The 20,543-nt window shown below is 45.0% G+C and overlaps 1 protein-coding gene across 1 annotated transcript in view; it reads left to right on the top strand.

Moving 5' to 3' along the window:
* LOC126281407 (glutathione S-transferase D7-like) overlaps positions 1-20,543 on the top strand; it is an 89,592-nt gene that overhangs the window by 23,779 nt on the left and 45,270 nt on the right. The window contains exon 2 of the mRNA XM_049980345.1: positions 18,802-18,957. Coding sequence (XP_049836302.1) covers positions 18,817-18,957 — 141 coding nt within the window. The 5' untranslated portion in view covers positions 18,802-18,816. The remainder of the gene's footprint in view (positions 1-18,801; positions 18,958-20,543) is intronic.

Genomic DNA, 20,543 nt, shown 5'->3' with positions numbered 1-20,543 from the left:
CAAACCACATTGTTGGTTAGGTATGCTAACCGGATGGTTTTGTTGCTGTTGTGGGGAAAAGCTTCTATTGTTACCAAAATGCGCTTGCTGTTGCTGATATTTTGACGGTGCTGATAATTAAAATTATCTCTGTTACTAAAATTCTGGTGGTTGTCATTCCTAGATCGTCTATCACCTTTGCTATTAAAATAGCATGACTGGTCGTAATTACTGTATGCTTGTTGGCCTTGGTTATGACGTGAAAATTTTTTGTTTATGAAAGAATAGTCTGATTGCTAAACTTCCAAAAGCTATAGCAGATCTCTAAATGCCGAAATATTTTCTTTCTGCTGTCCTGTTAAAAGTGATACTCTTAACGATCGTGGCAATTTAGAAATACATAATTGGATAAGTGCTGATTCACTGTATGGCTCACTTAAGTATTGGTTTTGTTATACCATGTGTTCAAAAAATTGCGTGGCAGTAGGAAAATCTGAGTTCCCATAATACGGTAAGCTAATTAATTGATCCTTGATTCCGCGCTGTGTCGTCTTCGACCAATAAGCTGACAGAAAAGCATTCTGAAATTCTTCTACCGAATAACATTGTCTTGCGATCGGTCTCATACTAATTGCCGGTTCGCCTTCCAAAAAACTGCAAATAAATTCAAGTTTGTGTGTTACGGGCCAAGTTGGTGGAAAAGCAAAGCTAAATTGTTGTATCCAATCCAAGGAGCGAATCTGTGTTCTGTCATTCTTAAATACCTTAAATTTTCTCACGGATAGGAAGTGCTTATAATAAAAATTATCGTCTCTGTGTGTATGAGCAAGTTCAGGATTGTATGATCTGTTTGTCTGTGGCTGTTCGGAATCTAAGTCACGTACACACTGTAAATTAGCTAAATTATACTGGCTGTGAGCGTTTGAGAAATGTTCGAGATGTGGCATATGCTGTGACATGTTAGAGGCTGAAACATTTTTCAATTCTGTCTCTTTAAGACGTTCGTCAATTTGGCTGTTCTGTTGTTCAAATCTCTTATCGACTTTTGCATCCAGAGTGTGTGAAAGTTCTGCTGACATTAATTTAAACTCGCTGCGTAACTGTGTTGCGTTTTCTGAACATTGTTTATCAACCGCACTAATTTCATCTCTAAGTGATTTTGTTGTGGTTGCATGTGTATCACGTAATTCTTTGCTACTGTTATTAGCACAAGCCTTAATTTCCCCACGTAATTGTTCTTTAGTTTCATTACATTGCACGGAAATGGCTGTAATTTGTTCATTAAGCTGTTCAGTGGAGGTGTCAAGTTTTTTATTACTTTGTTTAAAGTTGTCATTAGTTTGTTTGATCGACCTGTCATGTTTTTCATTCGACTGTTTGAAACTTTCATGAAGTTGTTTGTTCGATTCATTATGTTGCTTATAATTATTGTCTTGTTTTTCATGGGAGTGTTTGAGATTTTCATTAAGTTGTAGCAATAATGCCATAACTCGATCCATGCCAAAATTAGCTGCTCTATTCTCTGTGCTGTGTGATGGTGTATCTGCATGTGTCACGTTTTTTTACAACCATTTGGTCATTGTGTGATTCACAAAAAGGTTTGCCAATCGGATGCGCATTGTTGGCCACCACATCGGAATCATATAAATTTGTCGTGTTTTCTGTATATTGTTCACCTTCGTTAGAAACATTTATCTGTTCACTGTGTATCTTTTGCAAATCAGGTGTAACAAACTGGGCAGCGTTCATTGTAACGGAAAGTGTCGCGTCATCAATTGTTAAATTTACAGTGGACACAATTGAATTTGTTTTCTCATCATTTAGATTAGAATCATTACTGGTGGTCGGTACGCGCTGATTGTCTGTAACTGGAGGATTATCATTAAGACACTGAGTGTCGCTAGTATTATCAGTCAAATTATTCAAATCGGCTTTTTCACTCATTACGGATCGCGATGTACTGTTAGCAGTTTTTCGCGGCATTTTCACAAGTCAACGATAAGCACTAAATCAAACAAAGACAAAGCAAAAATGGAACAATTACAGTGACAATCAAGAGCAATAAATTGCCGATGATCTGTGAATGAAAGTTTGACCAATTAGTAAATGCGTTGCGCCAGATGCAAACTACCTTTAACAATAGTGTAAATAAGAGCAGATATAAAACTGACTACTGAGAAATTCACAAAGAAATACGATCCTGGCCGGTTGTCTACGAGTATAACCTCCCCACAAAAAAATAATATTAATAGTATTGACATTTAGTGTAACCTCCTAACAAAATTGTGTGACTTATCAATAATAAAATGTGACTAATCTCCTAATAAAAAAATGTGACTCATAGATAACCTTTCAATAACTGACTGTGAATTTAAACTGGTATATTTTGGACGTCAGCAGAGCTGCGTCATGGCCCTGAAAGATCATTTTGAATAAAAAATGAAAATTCTTACCTCAGTTAAGTCGCCGGATAACGCATATATATCTGCTCCTATAAGAAATTATTCTATCGCAGCCGAGTGCAATGCTGGCCGATAGATTTGTCATGTATAAAAGGAAACAACTCAGTTTTCTTTTCAATAATCGGGATGACCAAGGATTGGAGAAATTAGTAAATTCTTTAAATTGAAATGAATTATTGTCAAAAGTTACTTTTTATGCGAAAGATTATTAAGAGATTTTTTAAAACATTTGCATGGGACTTGATATAACAATACTACATATGCGCGAGGCTGCTTATACCTCATATTATATCGCTCAGGCTCCGCCATCGCTCCCCACGACCGGCCCAGCCAGCTCGATACGTACGACTCTCGTAAGCAACTACTTACTTCTACTGCTACACAGTTCATACAGGATACAACACTGCTCTTTGGTCTGAGATTCTCTTACAGCTTACATATCGCAGGCAGCGCGTGAGCAATCCATCGAAATTACATCTGCTCGAGTGTGCTAGCAACAAATTCCTTAATCATGGACCTCTTACAGGCTTTGTCTCTGTGCTTTCCGAGTATTGTTACCTTATCATGTTGAAATACAGCGTGGGCAATGTCGGATGCTTCTTAATTTTTGGAATAGTTTCGTAGGGTCCCTCAGTGTCCCCCCCCCCCCCCCCCCCCCCACACACACACACAATGTGTAACGGACATTGCAAGCTGCATGGGTAAACAATTCTTTGGTCTCCCGTCATGGCGGGTACAATAGCACAAGAATCCTTTAATGATTTGGAATCCACTTATTGACGAACTTTCAGCATACTGCTGCGCTGCAGTGTAAATGTTCGTTGCACATTTTCGACATGGTTTTCACATCTTCGGAAATACCATTTTTGACTGTTACGATGATCTGAAAATGGGTCGCAGTCCAAAGCTACCCATCGAGTGAATAAAAAAAAGTAAAATTTGCAACTCTGACCTGGATTTTCATTGTATGATTCACTTACTGAGTCTCCTTCCCTCAACTGCCTCTTAATACCCCCTAATATCTCATCCCCATTCTGTTCTTCCTGTAAATTTTCGAATGGAGAAAGGCTTTCTGTTAAATTGCAGCATTCGATAAAACCTGTTCTCCGGTTCCTTGTACCTCAACGACTCTTTGCTAAAATGCAAATTGATCTAAGCACTATGGCACTTAACATCTGAGGTCATCAGTCCCCTAGACTTAGAACTACTTAAACCTAACCAACCTAAGGACATCACACACAGCAATGCCCGAGGCAGGATTCGTACCTGCGACCGTAGCAGCAGCGCGGCTTCGGACTGAAGCGCCTAGAACAGCTCGGCCACAGCGGCCGGTGACAGTTTGCTAAGACTCGAAAATACGACTAGCGGTATCCGCCACTTCATTATCAGAGTCTTATGTGCCTCATTGGAAACTTAAATGCAGACATGTAGAATGCCTAAACGGCTGTCCTCCCGGTTATTGGGGTCTCGTCAAAACCCAGCTGAGGGCTTGGTTATCGGTCTTCAATATGAAACATTCATGCTCGACATACAATCGAAACTTCACTAACCCAAAAAATGCAGCGAGAGCCTACAGTTCGTAAATGGAATGTTTAATTTCGAGAAAAGTTGAAGATCAAGAGGTTTAGCCAATAAGCCGCTGCTATCCTTCTTGCTCCTGAAACAAAACTGCTGTGACCCCAGCATTAGACTCCTAAAATCTGAGATGGCTAGAACAGGTGTGTTACTTAAAATCATCTTTAAAGCATCAAACGCCGCCTGTTAGCTTTTAGACCAGCAAAAAATTTCATTTTTCCTATGGAGCTGATTAACGGCGTATCAAGTGTGCATACCTGGGGATGAATTTGTGAAGAAATTAACCATTCTTCGCATGTCTTATCTAAATCGTTTTAGAATTGGTTCTGATCTTCTGATGACTTTATTAGACGACAGAGGACGTCATCATCTGCAAACAACCTAAGACGGCTGTTCAGATTGTCTCCTAAATCGGTTATACTGATAAGGAACAGCAGAGGGACTATAACACTACCTTGGGGAAGACCAGAAATCACTTCTGTTTTGCTCGAAGACTTTTCGTCAGTTACTAAGAAGTGTGACCTCTCCGACAGGTAATCACGAATCCAATCGCATAACTGAGGAGATATTCCAAAAGCAAGCAATGTGGTTACAAGCCGCTTGTGAGGTACGTTGTCAAAGCCTTCCGTAAAGCTAGAAATACGGAATCAATTTGAAATCCCTTTCGGTAGCACTCAACACTTAGTGTGAGTGAAGGGGTACAGTAATTGTATTTCACAAGAACAATGATTCCTAAATCTGTGTCGACTGTGTGTCAACAGACCTCCTCGAGGTAATTCACAATATTAAAACACAATATACGTAGGTTGTACTTAAACAGTGGCAGCACTGCTGTCGAGACACTATGCAATGAGATCTACTATTGCCGCTTATAGCACACGTTGCTGAGATACCTACATAACCTCCTAGCAAAGGGACTCTCCCGTCCATGTCATCGGCGTGCGCATAATCGAGGGAAACACTTGTGAGCAAGCTGTCTAACGTTAGGTTTTCGAAACAGGAACAACGGATCAAGATTGAATGTGCCAGAGGTCGTACAGCACGACAGTGTCATCAAGGTCTTCATGAGGCGTGCGGGGAATCAGCATTGCCGTACAGAACAGTGGCACGTTGGGTAAAGATTCAACGAAGGTCGGCAAACTGTGGCAGACATGAACCGGGCAGGTCGTCCTAGCATGTATGAAGAAGTAGTGCATGTTGTTGCCGCATTAGTGGACAGTGATCGGCGCCATACGATTCGTGAGCTCGCCCACGAAACCAGATTAGCGCTACGACTGTGCTTCGCATCCTGAAGAATCGTCTGGGCATGCGAAAATTTTTATCACGATTGACGGAAGAAATGTATGCGTTACGACGCTGCTCAGACGCACTGGGACCGCTATGAGCGCGAAGGAGAGGCTTTCTTAGGCCGTATCGTAACACTGGATGAGACATGGGTCACATCGTACGTGCCAAAACTGAAACGCCAATCCAACGAATGGTGTCATAGGTCGCCGCGAAAGTCGAAAGTGCGTCAAAGCCCCAGTATGGTGAAAGTTATGGTAATTATTGTGGACGACTGTGATGTTATCCTAACGCATTATGTTCCTCCACGGCAGACCGTCATTGCACAGCATTTCTGTTCGTTTTTCGAGCATCACCTGCGACCACCTTTGCGAAAGAAGCGGCGACACTTTCTGCGCAACCCTCCCATCATTTTGAACGACAATGCGAGGGCGCATACAGCACGAGCTGTGGCTGCTCTGTTCGGTCGATGGGACTGGGAAGTACTGTACCATCCACCATACTCCCCGTACTTAAGTCCTTGTGACTGATTTGATTCCGAAGATGAAGGAACCACTTCGTGCATTCGCTGCAGTACTCTTCCAGAGATTCGACATGCAGTAGACTGCTCCATTTCCACCATCAACACGTCTCTGCTAACGGAATACTACGCCTTCCACATCGCTGACAGCGTGTTCTACACAACGCTGTGGATTACTTTGAAGGATAGTAACAGGTGCAAACGTGTAATTCTTCTGTATCGGTTGAGAATAAATAGTTGCCACTATTTAAGTTCCAACCCTCGTATTATTCGTAGTCATTACTACGTAGGCTTCCACAGCCGGTGTCTTGGTGATTAGAATTCTTGTGGTTACTGTACCACGTCACAGTGTAAAATACACTCCTGAAAATTACACCATTTCTTAATTGGAAGCTTTAGCCGTTATTTTCGGATTGAAAAGCTTTGAGCAATACCTCTTGGGACATAAAGTTATAATTTTTACTGACCATAGTGCTTTAATATACACTCCTGGAAATTGAAATAAGAACACCGTGAATTCATTGTCCCAGGAAGGGGAAACTTTATTGACACATTCCTGGGGTCAGATACATCACATGATCACACTGACAGAACCACAGGCACATAGACACAGGCAACAGGGCATGCACAATGTCGGCACTAGTACAGTGTATATCCACCTTTCGCAGCAATGCAGGCTGCTATTCTCCCATGGAGACGATCGTAGATACGCTGGATGTAGTCCTGTGGAACGGCTTGCCATGTCATTTCCACCTGGCGCCTCAGTTGGACCAGCGTTCGTGCTGGACGTGCAGACCGCGTGAGACGACGCTTCATCCAGTCCCAAACATGCTCAATGGGGGACAGATCCGGAGATCTTGCAGGCCAGGGTAGTTGACTTACACCTTCTAGAGCACGTTGGGTGGCACGGGATACATGCGGACGTGCATTGTCCTGTTGGAACAGCAAGTTCCCTTGCCGGTCTAGGAATGGTAGAACGATGGGTTCGATGACGGTTTGGTTGTACCGTGCACTATTCAGTGTCCCCTCGACGATCACCACAGGTGTACGGCCAGTGTAGGAGATCGCTCCCCACACCATGATGCCGTGTGTTGGCCCTGCGTGCCTCGGTCGTATGCAGTCCTGATTGTGGCGCTCACCTTCACGGCGCCAAACACGCATACGACCATCATTGGCACCAAGGCAGAAGCGACTCCCATCGCTGAAGACGACACGTCTCCCTTCGTCCCTCCATTCACGCCTGTCGCGACACCACTGGAGGCGTGAGCGGAAGACGGCCTAACGGTGTGCGGGACCGTAGCCCAGCTTCATGGAGACGGTTGCGAATGGTCCTCGCCGATACCCCAGGAGCAACAGTGTCCCTAATTTGCTGGGAAGTGGCGGTGCGATCCCCTACGGCACTGCGTAGGATCCTACGGTCTTGGCGTGCATCCGTGCGTCGCTGCGTTTCCAGTCGCAGGTCGACGGGCACGTGCACCTTCCGCCGACCACTGGCGACAACATCGATGTACTGTGGAGACCTCACGCCCCACGTTTGAGCAATTCGGCGGTACGTCCACCCGGCCTCCCGCATGCCCACTATACGCCCTCGCTCGAAGTCCGTCAACTGCACATACGGTTCACGTCCACGCTGTCGCGGCATGCTACCAGTGTTAAAGACTGCGATGGAGCTCCGTATGCCACGGCAAACTGGCTGACACTGACGGCGGCGGTGCACAAATGCTGCGCAGCTAGCGCCATTCGACGGCCAACACCGCGGTTCCTGGTGTGTCCGCTGTGCCGTGCGTGTGATCATTGCTTGTACAGCCCTCTCGCAGTGTCCGGAGCAAGTATGGTGGGTCTGACACACCGGTGTCAATGTGTTCTTTTTTCCATTTCCAGGAGTGTACTTTGATTATAAACTGTAAAAACAACAGTCTCCCTCACGGCAAGACCAGTTTTGTTGGAGGAAAGGTTGTTACATTGCAGATGATAGGTGTCAACACCTCATATCTGTGAAATTTATTGGTCCTAGAATATGTCGTAATAGGCTACTCATGACGAAAGAGAAGAGGGTAAAAAAGAAGCTATTGATGGCTGGTTGGATGGTTAAAAAGGGGGGAGGGGGAAGGGATTAAACTGTGAGGTCATTGTTCCCTGGTTCCCAGTAGAACAATTATCCAAGGGAAAGCCGAAAACAAAGAAGACGTATAGTGCAATAACAGGAGAAAGGAAGAACCAGAAGAACGACATAATGAGAACAAACACTACAATGAACAAAACAGGACAAGAAAACTACAGAGAGACGAAAGAAACAGGGAGAGGAGATTAAAAACAAGAAAGCAGATTACCATGGCTGTCTGACCATGGCAATGAAAAAGCAGAACCAGCCACTCTGCAACACATTAAAACTTCCAGCTTAAAAGCTCTAGGGTGGAGGACACAGAACAAGGGACATGCTCTAAAACTCAGCTAAAATGATAAAACCCATCCTCACGAATAAATCCTAAAAATAAAGCTGCTGTTGAGGCGTTGTCGCCCAACACCGAAGGTAGGGTGCTGCGAGCGTTAAAAGTCCGCCGCAGATTGGCTAAAAGTGGGCAGTCCAGCAAGAGGTTGGCGGCTGTCATTAGGGAGCCACGGCGATACTGACGTGGGTCCTCGCGTCGGAGGAGGTAACTGTGTGTGAGCCACGTATGGCCAATGCAGAGTCGACAAAGGACAACTGATTAACTGATTCCCCTTGAGAAGCCTGCAGGGAAGACTTCCACACGTTTACAGTCTCCTTAATGACATGCTGTTAATTGTACATACTGTTATGTCACTCCGTATCCGAAACCCGAAATACCTTGCTGCATAAGACAGAACGCAAGTCAGTTTCAGAGATGCCCATCTGCAGGAGCGGTTTCTGCATAGCCTGTTTGGCCAGCCTGTCAACGTTCGTAGCCTGCGATTGCGACGTGTCCTGGGGTCCACACAAACACCATTGAACAACTGGAATGTTCCAGGGCAGATATGAACTCCTGGATGTTCGCTACCAAGGGATGGCGAGGGTAGCACTGGTCGATAGCTTGTAAGCTGCTCAGGGCGTCAGAACAGAGAAGAAACGACTCACCAGAACAGAAGCAGTTGTGCACATCGGATCCGCAATGGAGGGACTCTGGCTTCCTCCAGGACACTGGTCACCAGACTCGTACTAAAAGCTTCCGTCGCTAGGTGAATGCCACAATGGTACACTGAGTCGAGGAAATGCAACACTGAGGGCGCCGCTGAACCGTAAACCTGACTCTCATAGCCAGTGCGGGATTGAACGAGGGCTCTGTTGAGCTGCAGCAGCGTGGAGCGATCTGCACCTCAGTTGGTGTTGCTCAGACAGCAGAGCACTGAGGTGCTGCCAGCACTCCCGCTTAAACTGGCGAAGGTGAGGTAGCCAAGTCAATCAGGCAGCAAAATGCAGTCCCAAGAATCTATAAGCTCCACTACAGTGAGTGTATCGTGATTAAGATAAAGTTCAGGTTCCAGATGAACGATAAGACGCTGACAGAAGTGCATGACACGTGAATTTATGGCTTGGAACTGGAATCTGTGGTCTAGAGCCCATGACTGCGCCTTGTGAATGGCTCCCTGTAGGCGGTGCTCAGCAACACCAGTAGTGGAGGAGCAATACGAAATGCAGAAGTCATCCGCAAACAGAGAAGGGGAGACCAACGGCTCTACAGCTGCTGCTAGGCCGTTGATGGCTACTAAATTTAGAGATACACTCAATATGGAACCCTGCGGAACGCCATTTTCCTGAATCTGGAGGGAACCATGGGAGGCACCAATTTCGACATGGAAAGTACAGAGTGACAGGAAGTTTTGAATAAAAATCGGGAGTTGGCCTTAGAGACCCAACTCATATAATGTGGCAAGGATATGTCACCAGGTCGTGTCGTATGCTTTATGTAAGTCAAAAAGACAGCAACCTGATGTTGAAGTTGGATGGCAGACTTGAGGGACACAAGATTATCAGTGGTTGAGCGATCTTGGTGGAAGCCGCCCTGACATGGAGTCAGTAGGTCACGTGACTGCAGAACCCAACCCAACCACCAACACACCATACATTCCAGCAGCTTACAAAGAACGATGGTGAGGCAGTTGGGCCGGGTTTGAGGACCGGAGTGATGATGCTCTCCCGCCATTGCGATGGAAAGACGCCATTGCACCAGATCCGGTTGAAGCTGACGAGGAGAGAATGCTTGTAATCAGACGAGAGATGTTTAATCATCTGAATGTGGATCCGATCTGGTCAAGGAGCTGTGTTGGGGCATGTGCAAGTGTGCTGAGGCGCTACTACTCTGTAAATGGGGCGTTATAGGGTTCATTGTGGTGTGTAGTGAACGAGAGGACTTTCCTTTCCATCCGCCGTTTGAGGGTGCGAAAGGCTGAGGGGTAGTTCTCAGACACAGGGGCTTGAGTGTGGTGCTCAGCAAAGTGATTGGCAATTGCGTTTGCATCGTTAGAGAGCACGTCATTGATGTTAACAAAAGGGACACCTGTTGGAGTCTGGTACCCAAAAAGGTGTCTGATCTTCGCCCAGATTTGGGAAGGTGACGTATGGCACCCAATGGTCGACACATACCTCTCCCAACACTCCTGTTTCCGCCGTTTTATAAACAGGCGAATGCAGGCACGGATCTGCTCAAAGGCTATTAGGTGCTCTAGGTAAGGGTGCTGCTTATGTCACTCAAGACCTCGCCGACGCTCTTGAATTGCCTCAGCGACTTCCGGCGACCACCAAGGGACTGTCTTTTGCCAGGGGCACCCTAGAGAACGAGGGATCGCGTATTTCGTTGCAGAAATTATCGTTGTAGTGACCTGCTCAATCACAACATCGATGGCACCACGTGGGGGGATTCAGTGGCGACAGCAGAAGTGAAAGGTACGAGTACGCCTTGTTTGAAGCCCATCTGGGTAGGCGTCCGTGGGCCTGACGGCAGGGAAGTGACAATAAGATTGAGAAGTGGTCACTACCACGCAGGTCGTCATGTGCTCTGCATTGGATAGATGGGAGGGGTCCTGGGGGTGCAAATTGATAAATCAATGGCCGAATAACTACCATGAGCCACACTGAAATGTATGGTGGCCCAGCATTTAAGAGGCAGAGGTCTAGTTGGGACATTACATTTTCGACATCTCGGCCACAACCAGTAAGCATGGTGCTACCCCACAAGGGGTTATGGGCGTCAAAATCTCCCAAAAGTAGGAAAGGTTTAGGGAGTTGATCAATCAGTGCAGCCAATACTTTGGGGGGTACCGCACCATCTGGAAGGAGGTATATGCTGTAGGAAGTTATTTCCTGTGTCATCTGTATCCTGACTGCCACAGCTTCAAAAGGAGTTTGAAGCTGGACAGGTTCAATATATACTAAGTTCAGGACAAACTCAAACTCTACCTGACACACTATTGTATTAGCTATGGTTCTTGTAATATCCCCTGTAGCTGTGAGGGACAGGGGTCCACATTGCCAGGAACCAGGTTTCGTGCAGGGCAATGCAGAAATCAGGTGTAAAGCTTAACAGTTAGCGTAGCTCAGCTAGGTGGTGGAAAAAACCGCTGAAATTCCACTGGAGGATTACGTCATCATGAGACTAGGAAGGCATGAAACACTCAATGGGGTAGTCTGTGCCTCAGGGTCACCTGCTGCCACTGACTTATTTCCTGAACAGTCTATATCCTTTGTGTTTGAGGGTCTAGCAGAATCTAGGTCCTCAGCAGACGCCAGAATCTTCACCTCATTCTCTGAGAAAATGGTTCAAATTTCTCTGAGCACTATAGGACTTAACATCTGAGGTCATCAGTCCCCTAGAACTTAGAACTACTTGAACCTAACTAACCTAAGGACACCACACACATCCATGCCCGAGGCAGGATTCGAACCTGCGACAGTACCGGTAGCGCGCGGTTCCAGACTGAAGCGCCTAGAACCGCTCGGTCACGACGGCTGGCATCTCATTCTCAGACACAGAGCTTGTAGGCAGTGGTGGTGTGGGTGCCACCGCAATTCCCTTAGTCTTAGGGGTCTTCTTTCTAGATTTCTCTCTCTATCCTTGGGTTTCTCTAGTTGGGAGAGTTTCACTGATTCAGTCTCCGGGATGGAGGATGATCGTAAAGCTCTATGACCAACTGCTTTTGGGCACTTCAGTCACTGGCGAGTGTCATCTTTCCCACTAGCAGAAACCTGGGAAAGGAGTGACCCAAGGGTGGCCTTCTTAGAGAAGCCGAAGAAGACTTATGCTTCTCCGGCTGAGAAGTGGGGGCTGGTGTCCACGGTGGTTGGGGGGACAATGCTGCTGAGGTAGGTAGTGCGGGAGCAACAGGGAGGCAAGTGCCCCCACCATCAAGAGGGAAGATGTAGTCTTCTGGTTCAGAGCTGACTGGAACTCGTGGAACTGATGGGGCTACAACTGTTCTCATAGTGCGGCGGCATAAGAGATCATAGCCACAGCATGGAGACACTCAAATTTCCTTTTGGCCTCAGTGTAGGTTAGTTGGTTCAGGGTCTTGTATTCCATGATTTTCCTTTGTCGCTGTCTGCAGTCTGGTGAGCATGGGGAATAATGCTCTCCACAGTTGACGCAGGTGGGATGCTGGGCACATGGGGTACTGGGATGGGATGGACATCCACAATCTCGACTTGTGATGCTGGATGACATATGGCTCAACTTCCAGCCCTTAAAGCACTGCATTGGGGGAGGTATATATGGCTTGACTGTCACCTTGACCTTCTCGGGTAATGTGTCAGCCTTGAAGGCCAAGATGAAGGCACCGGTGGCAACCTTATTATCCCTCAGGCCCCGATGGATGCGGTAGACGAAATGAACATCTTGTCGCTCTAAGTTGACTTGCAGCTCGTCGTCGGACTGCAAAATAAGGTCCCTGTGGAATCCAATACCCTGGAACGCATTTAAGCTATTATGAGGCGTGATGGCAATGGAAACATCCCTTCATCTTGACACAAGCGAGTAATGCCCATGACTTGGCAGAGGATGCCATTTTTATCAAGATTGACCCTGACCGTATTTGGGACAAGCCCTCCGCCTCCCCTAACTTGTCCTCTAAATGCTCTACAAAAAAACTGAGGCTTCATCAAGACAAAGGAGTCCCCCATCAGCTCTCGTACATTCGAGGTACTGGGATGAATAAGGTGCGCTGCCATCCTTATCCTGGCGTTCCTCTGGTGGTGTGGCCAGGGAGGGTAATGATTTAGGATCATACTTCCTTGCATTGTACTGAGACTTGGAACCCTTAAAGACTGCTGGCGTTGGACCACCATCAAGTGGTGACGTGATACGCTTCATCGTACATCATCCGCCCTGATACCATCCACTGCGACCAGAGGCCCTTCCCACAGGCGCCACCCAGCCATAGGAAAGGCCATCTGGCAGGATGGCCATTGCCGGGAGTCCCGATGCCCCAGGGTGACGGGCGTCTAGTCCTTGGCATACAAGGGGAGTTAACGGCGCAGGCTTCAGCAGAGCGCTTCCTGTGTAGTCTGGGGGCTACAACCAACAGGGTACATGATGGCCCCACCACAATGGACTGGCTACCGTGCTGCGTATGAGGTGCAAAGAATTCCGCAGTCCTTGTCAGCACAAAACGACACTGCATAGCGGGTGGAGGAAAACGCACCCAGGAAGGTGTCCTCACTCAAGAGATGGAGGATGAGCGGGACTGCAATGCCACGACGAGAAAGTGGGCTAAAGATCTCATTGCACGATGGACACTATGCACCATGTAAGGCGCCCTTCCCGAATGGGCTCGCTCTTCGGGAAAATTTTGAAAAATGGAGGTCAAACGCTAAAGGGGACCATCACATAAAGACCGAAAGCTGGGAAACTCCTTTTAGTCACCTCTTACGACAGACAGGAATACCTTAGGCCTATTGTAACCCCTGGGCCCGTAGAAGGGAGGGGGGGGGGAGCTATTGATGGGCTAGCAAAGATTCGGTTCATAATCAGATTTACGCATATTATTCAAGTAAGGAAGATCCGACCTTCAAGAAGTTGCGTGCTATCGTCGTAGTAGCGGACCTATTTCAAGGTAGGAAATGTTCCTTGTTGCAAGTCGAGAAAAAGTTAGGATTCCGTTATAAATCCATTTTTGGCCACAAGGTATTAGTGGAACGCCAGGATGTTGCACCTGGCGATGCCACTTTCTTAGAGAATTAGTGGGAAAAGTTTTGAAGAAATCGTTTGACTTGATGAAACATGTATGAATGCGGGGACATAGTTTTAAAAAAAGGCTGTACAGATGATACCATCAGTGGTAGTAAGGCAGCTACGATCGGCAGAGGCAAAAGCATAATTTTAGGGCATGCCGAAAATTCAAAACTTCTAATTGTCTGCTGTTGTTCATTTCAAAGACCTCCGATTACCACAAAGAAATGAACCACGATAGTGTTGTGAAAGGTTTGAGGACACTGAGTTTCGAAACCTAACGAAAAACGCAATACGTGTTATAGATAACGCTCAATTTCATACGCTTGTAGAAGATATGGCGCCCACGTAGTCAACGAAGAAAAATAAGTTCGTTTGTTGGCTCGAGAAACCTAAGTTACAGCCTGACAGTAACTTGAAAGGGCAGAATTATTAGAACTTGTGTCACATAAGGAAAGGAACCCAGCTTACATACCGGCCGAAGTGGCCATACGGTTCTAGGCGCTGCAGTCTGGAACCGCGAGACCGCTACAGTTCCAAGTTCGTATCCTGCCTCGGGCATTGATGTATGTGATGTCCTTAGGTTAGTGCACTATGGGACTCAACTTCTGAGGTCATAAGTCCCCTAGAACTTAGAACTACTCAAACCTAACTAACCTAAGGACATCACACACTTCCATGCCCGAGACAGGATTCGAACCTGCAACCGTAGTGGTCGCGCAGTTCCAGACTGTAGCGCCTAGATCCGCTCGACCACCCTGGCCGGCATCAGATTTAATTGACTTTGAACATGGTATTACAGTCGGCGCACGAGCAATGGGAGACAGTATCTCCGAGGTAGCGATGAAGTGGGGATTTTCCCGTATTACCATTTCACGAGTGTACCGTGAATATTAGGAATCCGGGAATACATTAAATCTCCGACATCACTGCGATCGGAAAAGGATCCTACAAGAACGGGACCAAACACGCCTGAAGAGAACCTTACAGTGTGTCAGAAGTGTAACCCTTCCGCAAATTGTTACAGATTTCAATGCTCGGCCATCGAAAAGTGTCAACGTGGGAACAGTTCAACGAAACATCACCGATATGGTCTTCCGGAGCCGAAGGCCCACTCTTGTACTCTTGATGACTGCACGACACACAGCTTTACTCCTCGCGTGGGCCTGCCAAGACCGACATTGGGCTGTTGATGATTGGAAACATGTTGCCTGGTCGGACTAGTCTTGCTTCAAATTGTATCGAGCGGATGGAGGTATATGGTTATGGAGACAACCTCATGAATCCATAGACCCTGTATGACAGCAGTGGACTGTTCAAGCTGATAGAGCCAGTGTAATGGTGTTGAGCATGTACAATTGGAGAGATATGGTACTCCTGATACGTTTACATACGACTGACAGGAGACACGTACGTAAGCATCCTGCTTCATCACCTGCATCCATTCACGTCCATTTTGCATTCCGACGGACTCGGGCAATTCCAGCAGGACAATACGGCATCCCAGTAGGTCCAGAATTGCTACAGAGTGGACTCAGGAACACTCTTCTCAGTTTAAACAGCCGCTGGCCACCAAACTCCCCAGACATGAACATTATTGAGCATTGGGATGCCTTACAACGTGCTTTTCAGAAGAGGTCTCAACCTCCTCGTACTCTTACGGATTTAAGGACAGCCCCGGAGGATTCACGGTGTCTATTCCTTCAGCACTACTTCAAACATTAGTTGAGTCCATGCCAGGTCCTGCTGCGGCGTTTCTGCGTGTTCGCGAGGACCGAACAAGATAATAGGCAGGTGTACCAGTTTCTTTGGCTCTCCAGTGTAGAATACGAGTCATGTGATAAGAATGTATTATCGTCGCAAATAAGTGTGTGAATAGTGAGAGCGGGCAAGATGCCGAATAGACCTCACACAAATGAAAACAACAAATAAAAGGGTGTTACCTATGTTACAAGGAAGTAATTCAACAGTCTAAACTTCCAGAACGGAATGCAAGAGTCAACTTGTGCGGAACAAATAGGAGGTACGTACCTCTGGACGTCATTTCCTTAAAAGTAGCTGTTGCAAACGGACACTGCACCACGACACAAACACCAATTTAAATACAGCGAACAGACACGTTAATGATCGGACGGACAGTTCATAATGTTGTGAAAAGAATATGTGGCATGACAGATCTGAACGCTGATCTCCCCCGGCGCGGTCCAACACCGTGACCATTTAAGTACGACACCGTGGCCATTGAAGTGCGCTCGATGTTGCAGATCTTGAGCCTGGACCGTTCACTGTTTCGATTTTGCTTCTTTTTCATAGTTCGATTCACCTTCTTCCTGTTTTCATGCTTCATCTGTGTCCAGTTTTTTGCAGGTCATCCAATGGGTCGTCTTGCCATTAAATCTTAGGGGGATGTGATGGGAAGTTTCCCTTTTAAGGAATACTGTTCAGCCAGCTCCCATCACCTACTTATGGTAGTTATACTGCATTAAATATATTTCATTTTGTGTAGACACCAAGACATTATCACATCTGTGTAATAGTTACCGAGATGGCAGAGATAAGAAGGAAATCTTCCTAGATGCGAAAACTATTTCAATAACCAACGTAACACCCGCCCTAATTAAAATGAAGAAAAGCTTTCGGGTGTGCATAGAGATACCCCGAAAGCTATACTATCTGTAAATTTCCAAATTTTTTCGTTAGTTTTTTAGGAAATAGAGACTTAAAACTTTCATACTTGTTATGAGTTAAATACCGACACAGTTGCATAAAAACGCTGTTTTCAGAAGGTTAATAGACAGGGCGAGTCAAGAAGACTTTGAAACTTTGGAATGATACAGAAAGATATGGAGATAATTTACAGACTCGGTATTATGCGGACAGTATATCGTAGCATTCGGTGGCAGCAGGAAACAAACGTGAACTTAGCTGTCCAAGGGGAGATGAGCGGTGTAGGGGAATAAATCCCGCCCCCTCTCGAAGGGCAGCCATCCTACGTCCGCATTCCGTGCTGCCGCGAAATCAAAACTGAAAGTCCATAGGGATTGCTCTGATTTATTTTGTTGTCGTGAGAGTCGCATTCGAATCGCTTTACGCACCGGAATTAGTCTTTTCACTTGGAACAAAAAGAAATCCACAGCAGAAAGAAAATTGGAGTACATAATGCATTTGGAAGTGGCTACAGCACAATTGTTTGCTACAGTTGATAGTTGTGATTCAGGGCCGACGTCTACCGGTATCTTATGCAAACATAGTTCAAAACATTCCACATTTAAAACTGCCACGTTATGATGTCCTCACAACAGATGTGTCATTTTGTAGCAAACAACCTCAAGTTCGATTCTCGTAGTTCATCAGCGCCCCATTCCCCCACCAGTAGCAGCATCGCAGCGCACCGTAAAGATGTATGCTTTACTGGTGCCGAGAAGCGCTCGCTGTATGCTTTCTTTGAGGTTTCATTAAAGACCGTGTATATGTCCCCCCCACTCCACCCACCCACCCACCCACCCATCCACCATCCATCAGACAATTTAGCCAAAATGAAAAATCGAATGTACGCTCCTATTGCACAAGTTACCCCCATTTGCTACAACGAATGTGGGGAAGAAGCAGATAACCGGGGAATTTCGCTGCATCACAGACGCTAGTCACATCGAACTAAAACGACACTTGACAATTTTATGTGATAGTTGAGGCTGTTTACTACAAATTGACACATCCACCGATTCTGCAAGTTATCTCAATAAATTTCTGTATCATTCAAAATCTATAATATCTTTTTTGACTCACCTTGTATATAGGAGAGGCAGTGCAGTTCGAAAATTTTAAACAATTCATTGCCAAGGGAGATATTATGGTAATCAAGGGGAAAAAGTATTGCTGCGAGAGCATTAGTTTTTTGAGATAAGACGTGACACATTTGAAGCTGTTTACGAATGCTAAAATTTTACCTAAATAACTTAACTCTTTCTCTAACTGAAATTAGTTTTTTCTCTTGATTTTTGTGGAAGGTAGAGCCTTTTTCCATCGCTGCGGAGAGTGGTGTAGGGTGGCGCCTGCCTGCAGAGTCTACTCGACGAGACAACGCCGCAACTTCGGAGCTTAAACGTCAAGTGACAACTAGTTTAAATTCGACTATAAATATCACGTTAACCAGCTACAAGCCGTGTGTCGTCGCCTTGAGAATCACCACGTCTCCACCTTTCCTGACTGTGCATCTCTCTTTGTGTGTCCCACAAATATAAAATTTGCTAATAGCTTATTTATTGTTCATCAAATTCGCAAGTAAATCATAAAGAAAAGGCTAATATAGCTACATCGTTCCTAAACGACACTAATGAAAGTTATCAAATGAGTAACAGAACGATATGCGATTATTTTTATTTGTTTTACGCAGGCAGTATTGAGAGTAATACAAATTTTCGAGTACACATCTGTGGATTCGATGGCGCCGAGAATGTACTAAAGGCTTCATTCTAGAAACCTGCAAAGTCGAAGCAAGATTGCTCACGTAAATTAGTCTTCTCTCAACATAAAAAATCCCCAGGGTCTACCACTAAGACTAACACACAAATTTAAGAAACGGCATATTTGCAGTGTCTCGCTATTTTGGTTCGAAACAAAAGATGAAATGGCTGTTTCATATTTAATGTTTCAGAACAATACTAAAATTATGAAGATAGGAAGGAAGTTTAGTGTCAGTGAGTGAGGATAATAATGGAGGATACCCCATTCAGTAGGAGGAGTACATCTTTCTACAGTAATTAATCTTTAAAATAATGGTGTTACTTCTTACATTTGTTTTCAGGCGCAGCTTGAGAAGATGCCGATAGTTCTGTACCATTTTCCTCTCAGCCCGCCCTGCAGAACGGCTCTGTGCACCGCTAAGGCCCTTGGGCTTGACGTCAACATCAAAATCGTCAACCTCTTCGCGAAGGAACAGTTCAGTGAGGACTATGTTAAGGTAATGTGGTGGCTAGTAGAACCTGGATGGGGTTCACTTTCATGGTTTGTAACGCAGATGCACACTTAATTGTTTCTTCAGACATATATTACAGTTATGTAATTGTACAATATGAGGCTACAAATAAGGTTTTAAATGTGGATTCTATATCTCTTGCGATACGCAGAATGAAATTGTTGACATTACTGTTAGTAGGTATACGCAACTAAGCTTGCAAAAAATATCACATGAATTAGACTTCGGACATGAAGCAAGTGGGTATGCCTGTTTCTTACCCCATAAACAGAGAAGTATGTTTGATGCATACCAACTGTTAAGTTCACACTGATATAATGTATACATTATCAATATAAACGGGTAGTGTAATAAAGTTGCTGGTAGTATCATTGCTATTGGTGGGGACAAATTTTATGTTTGTACTTCAGAGGAGTCTGAATGGTAGAAGATCGTATTTTCAGTAATTAAACCTATAACTTCAAATTTTCTAGTTAAAATAGTGCAAAATTTGACAAGAAATTCTAGTTTGAAATATTTTTATTTCATTTTTCAAAATTTTGTATGTGCTCAGTAAAATTACTCAACTTATGGTGTGTTCATATTCCAACCTTCGCATTTTTGGAAACATTACATATGGATTTCACTGTGAATTTCACTCTTCTGTTGTAGAAACTCTTACCTTTCGCTTGGTATCATGTCATAGCAAAAACAGCTATGTTTACAGTTCAGTTTTTCTTCTGTGAGTTAGTGTTTTGAGTCTTGAGTTTCGTTTGTACCTTATTCGGAGTTCATCCGTCTTGTTACTTTTAGTGCAGAGTGTTGTAGTTTCTACGATACCTAGGTGTGCAGCATTAGTTAAAGAGCGTAAGTTCCTTGGGAATCTGTTTACAGACACCTTTTGTGTAAGTGGTTCCGTTTCATTAGCTACTGACACTGAAAGTTCTGACGTTTGTAGTGCTGGAAAGTGTGAAACGGCCACACCTTCTCGTGTATAAAAAAGTAATCGAACAATGAAAGAAGTTATAGATGAAACTTCTAATCAACAATTCGTTTTAGCGGACTTTTCTAATTTTTGGGGTTTGTGTCAACAACCGTTTGTGTTGTAATCCTTGTGGAGGTTCTGTTGACTTGAAAATAAAATCTGTTAGACTTTCTGCAGCATAGCTATTATTTGTGCCAGTTGTGAGATGAGACCTGTACATACGGTGAATAAAAATTGCCGCACCTAGAGGTCGCCTTACGATTTCTCAAACATACTGAAAACAAAAGTTTATCTAGCAAACGAGGATCTGGTGCATTTTGAAAACACATGTGTGTAAACGGGGAACTTGTAACATTGTCACATCGTGCAGCACATTGTAATGTACAGAGGAACTTGTATCGCTGCACTTGCCATACCAGTCACCTTAGCTCATTAAGTAGGCTATTGGGACATCCAACCTACATCCACGATGGAGTTATGGTTCGAATCCTCGTCAGGTTCCATTAATGTATGTGTCTATTAAGCAGTGCACAAACATAACTGGTCCCGTCATGTTCATAAAGAGCAAATTCCCAAAGGAGTAGTCAAACGATGAATAAGTCAATAA

Source organism: Schistocerca gregaria, chromosome 7, assembly GCF_023897955.1.
Source record: "Schistocerca gregaria isolate iqSchGreg1 chromosome 7, iqSchGreg1.2, whole genome shotgun sequence".
NCBI classification, from domain to species: Eukaryota; Metazoa; Arthropoda; class Insecta; order Orthoptera; family Acrididae; genus Schistocerca; species Schistocerca gregaria.
This window is presented reverse-complemented; position numbering and strand designations above follow the sequence as displayed.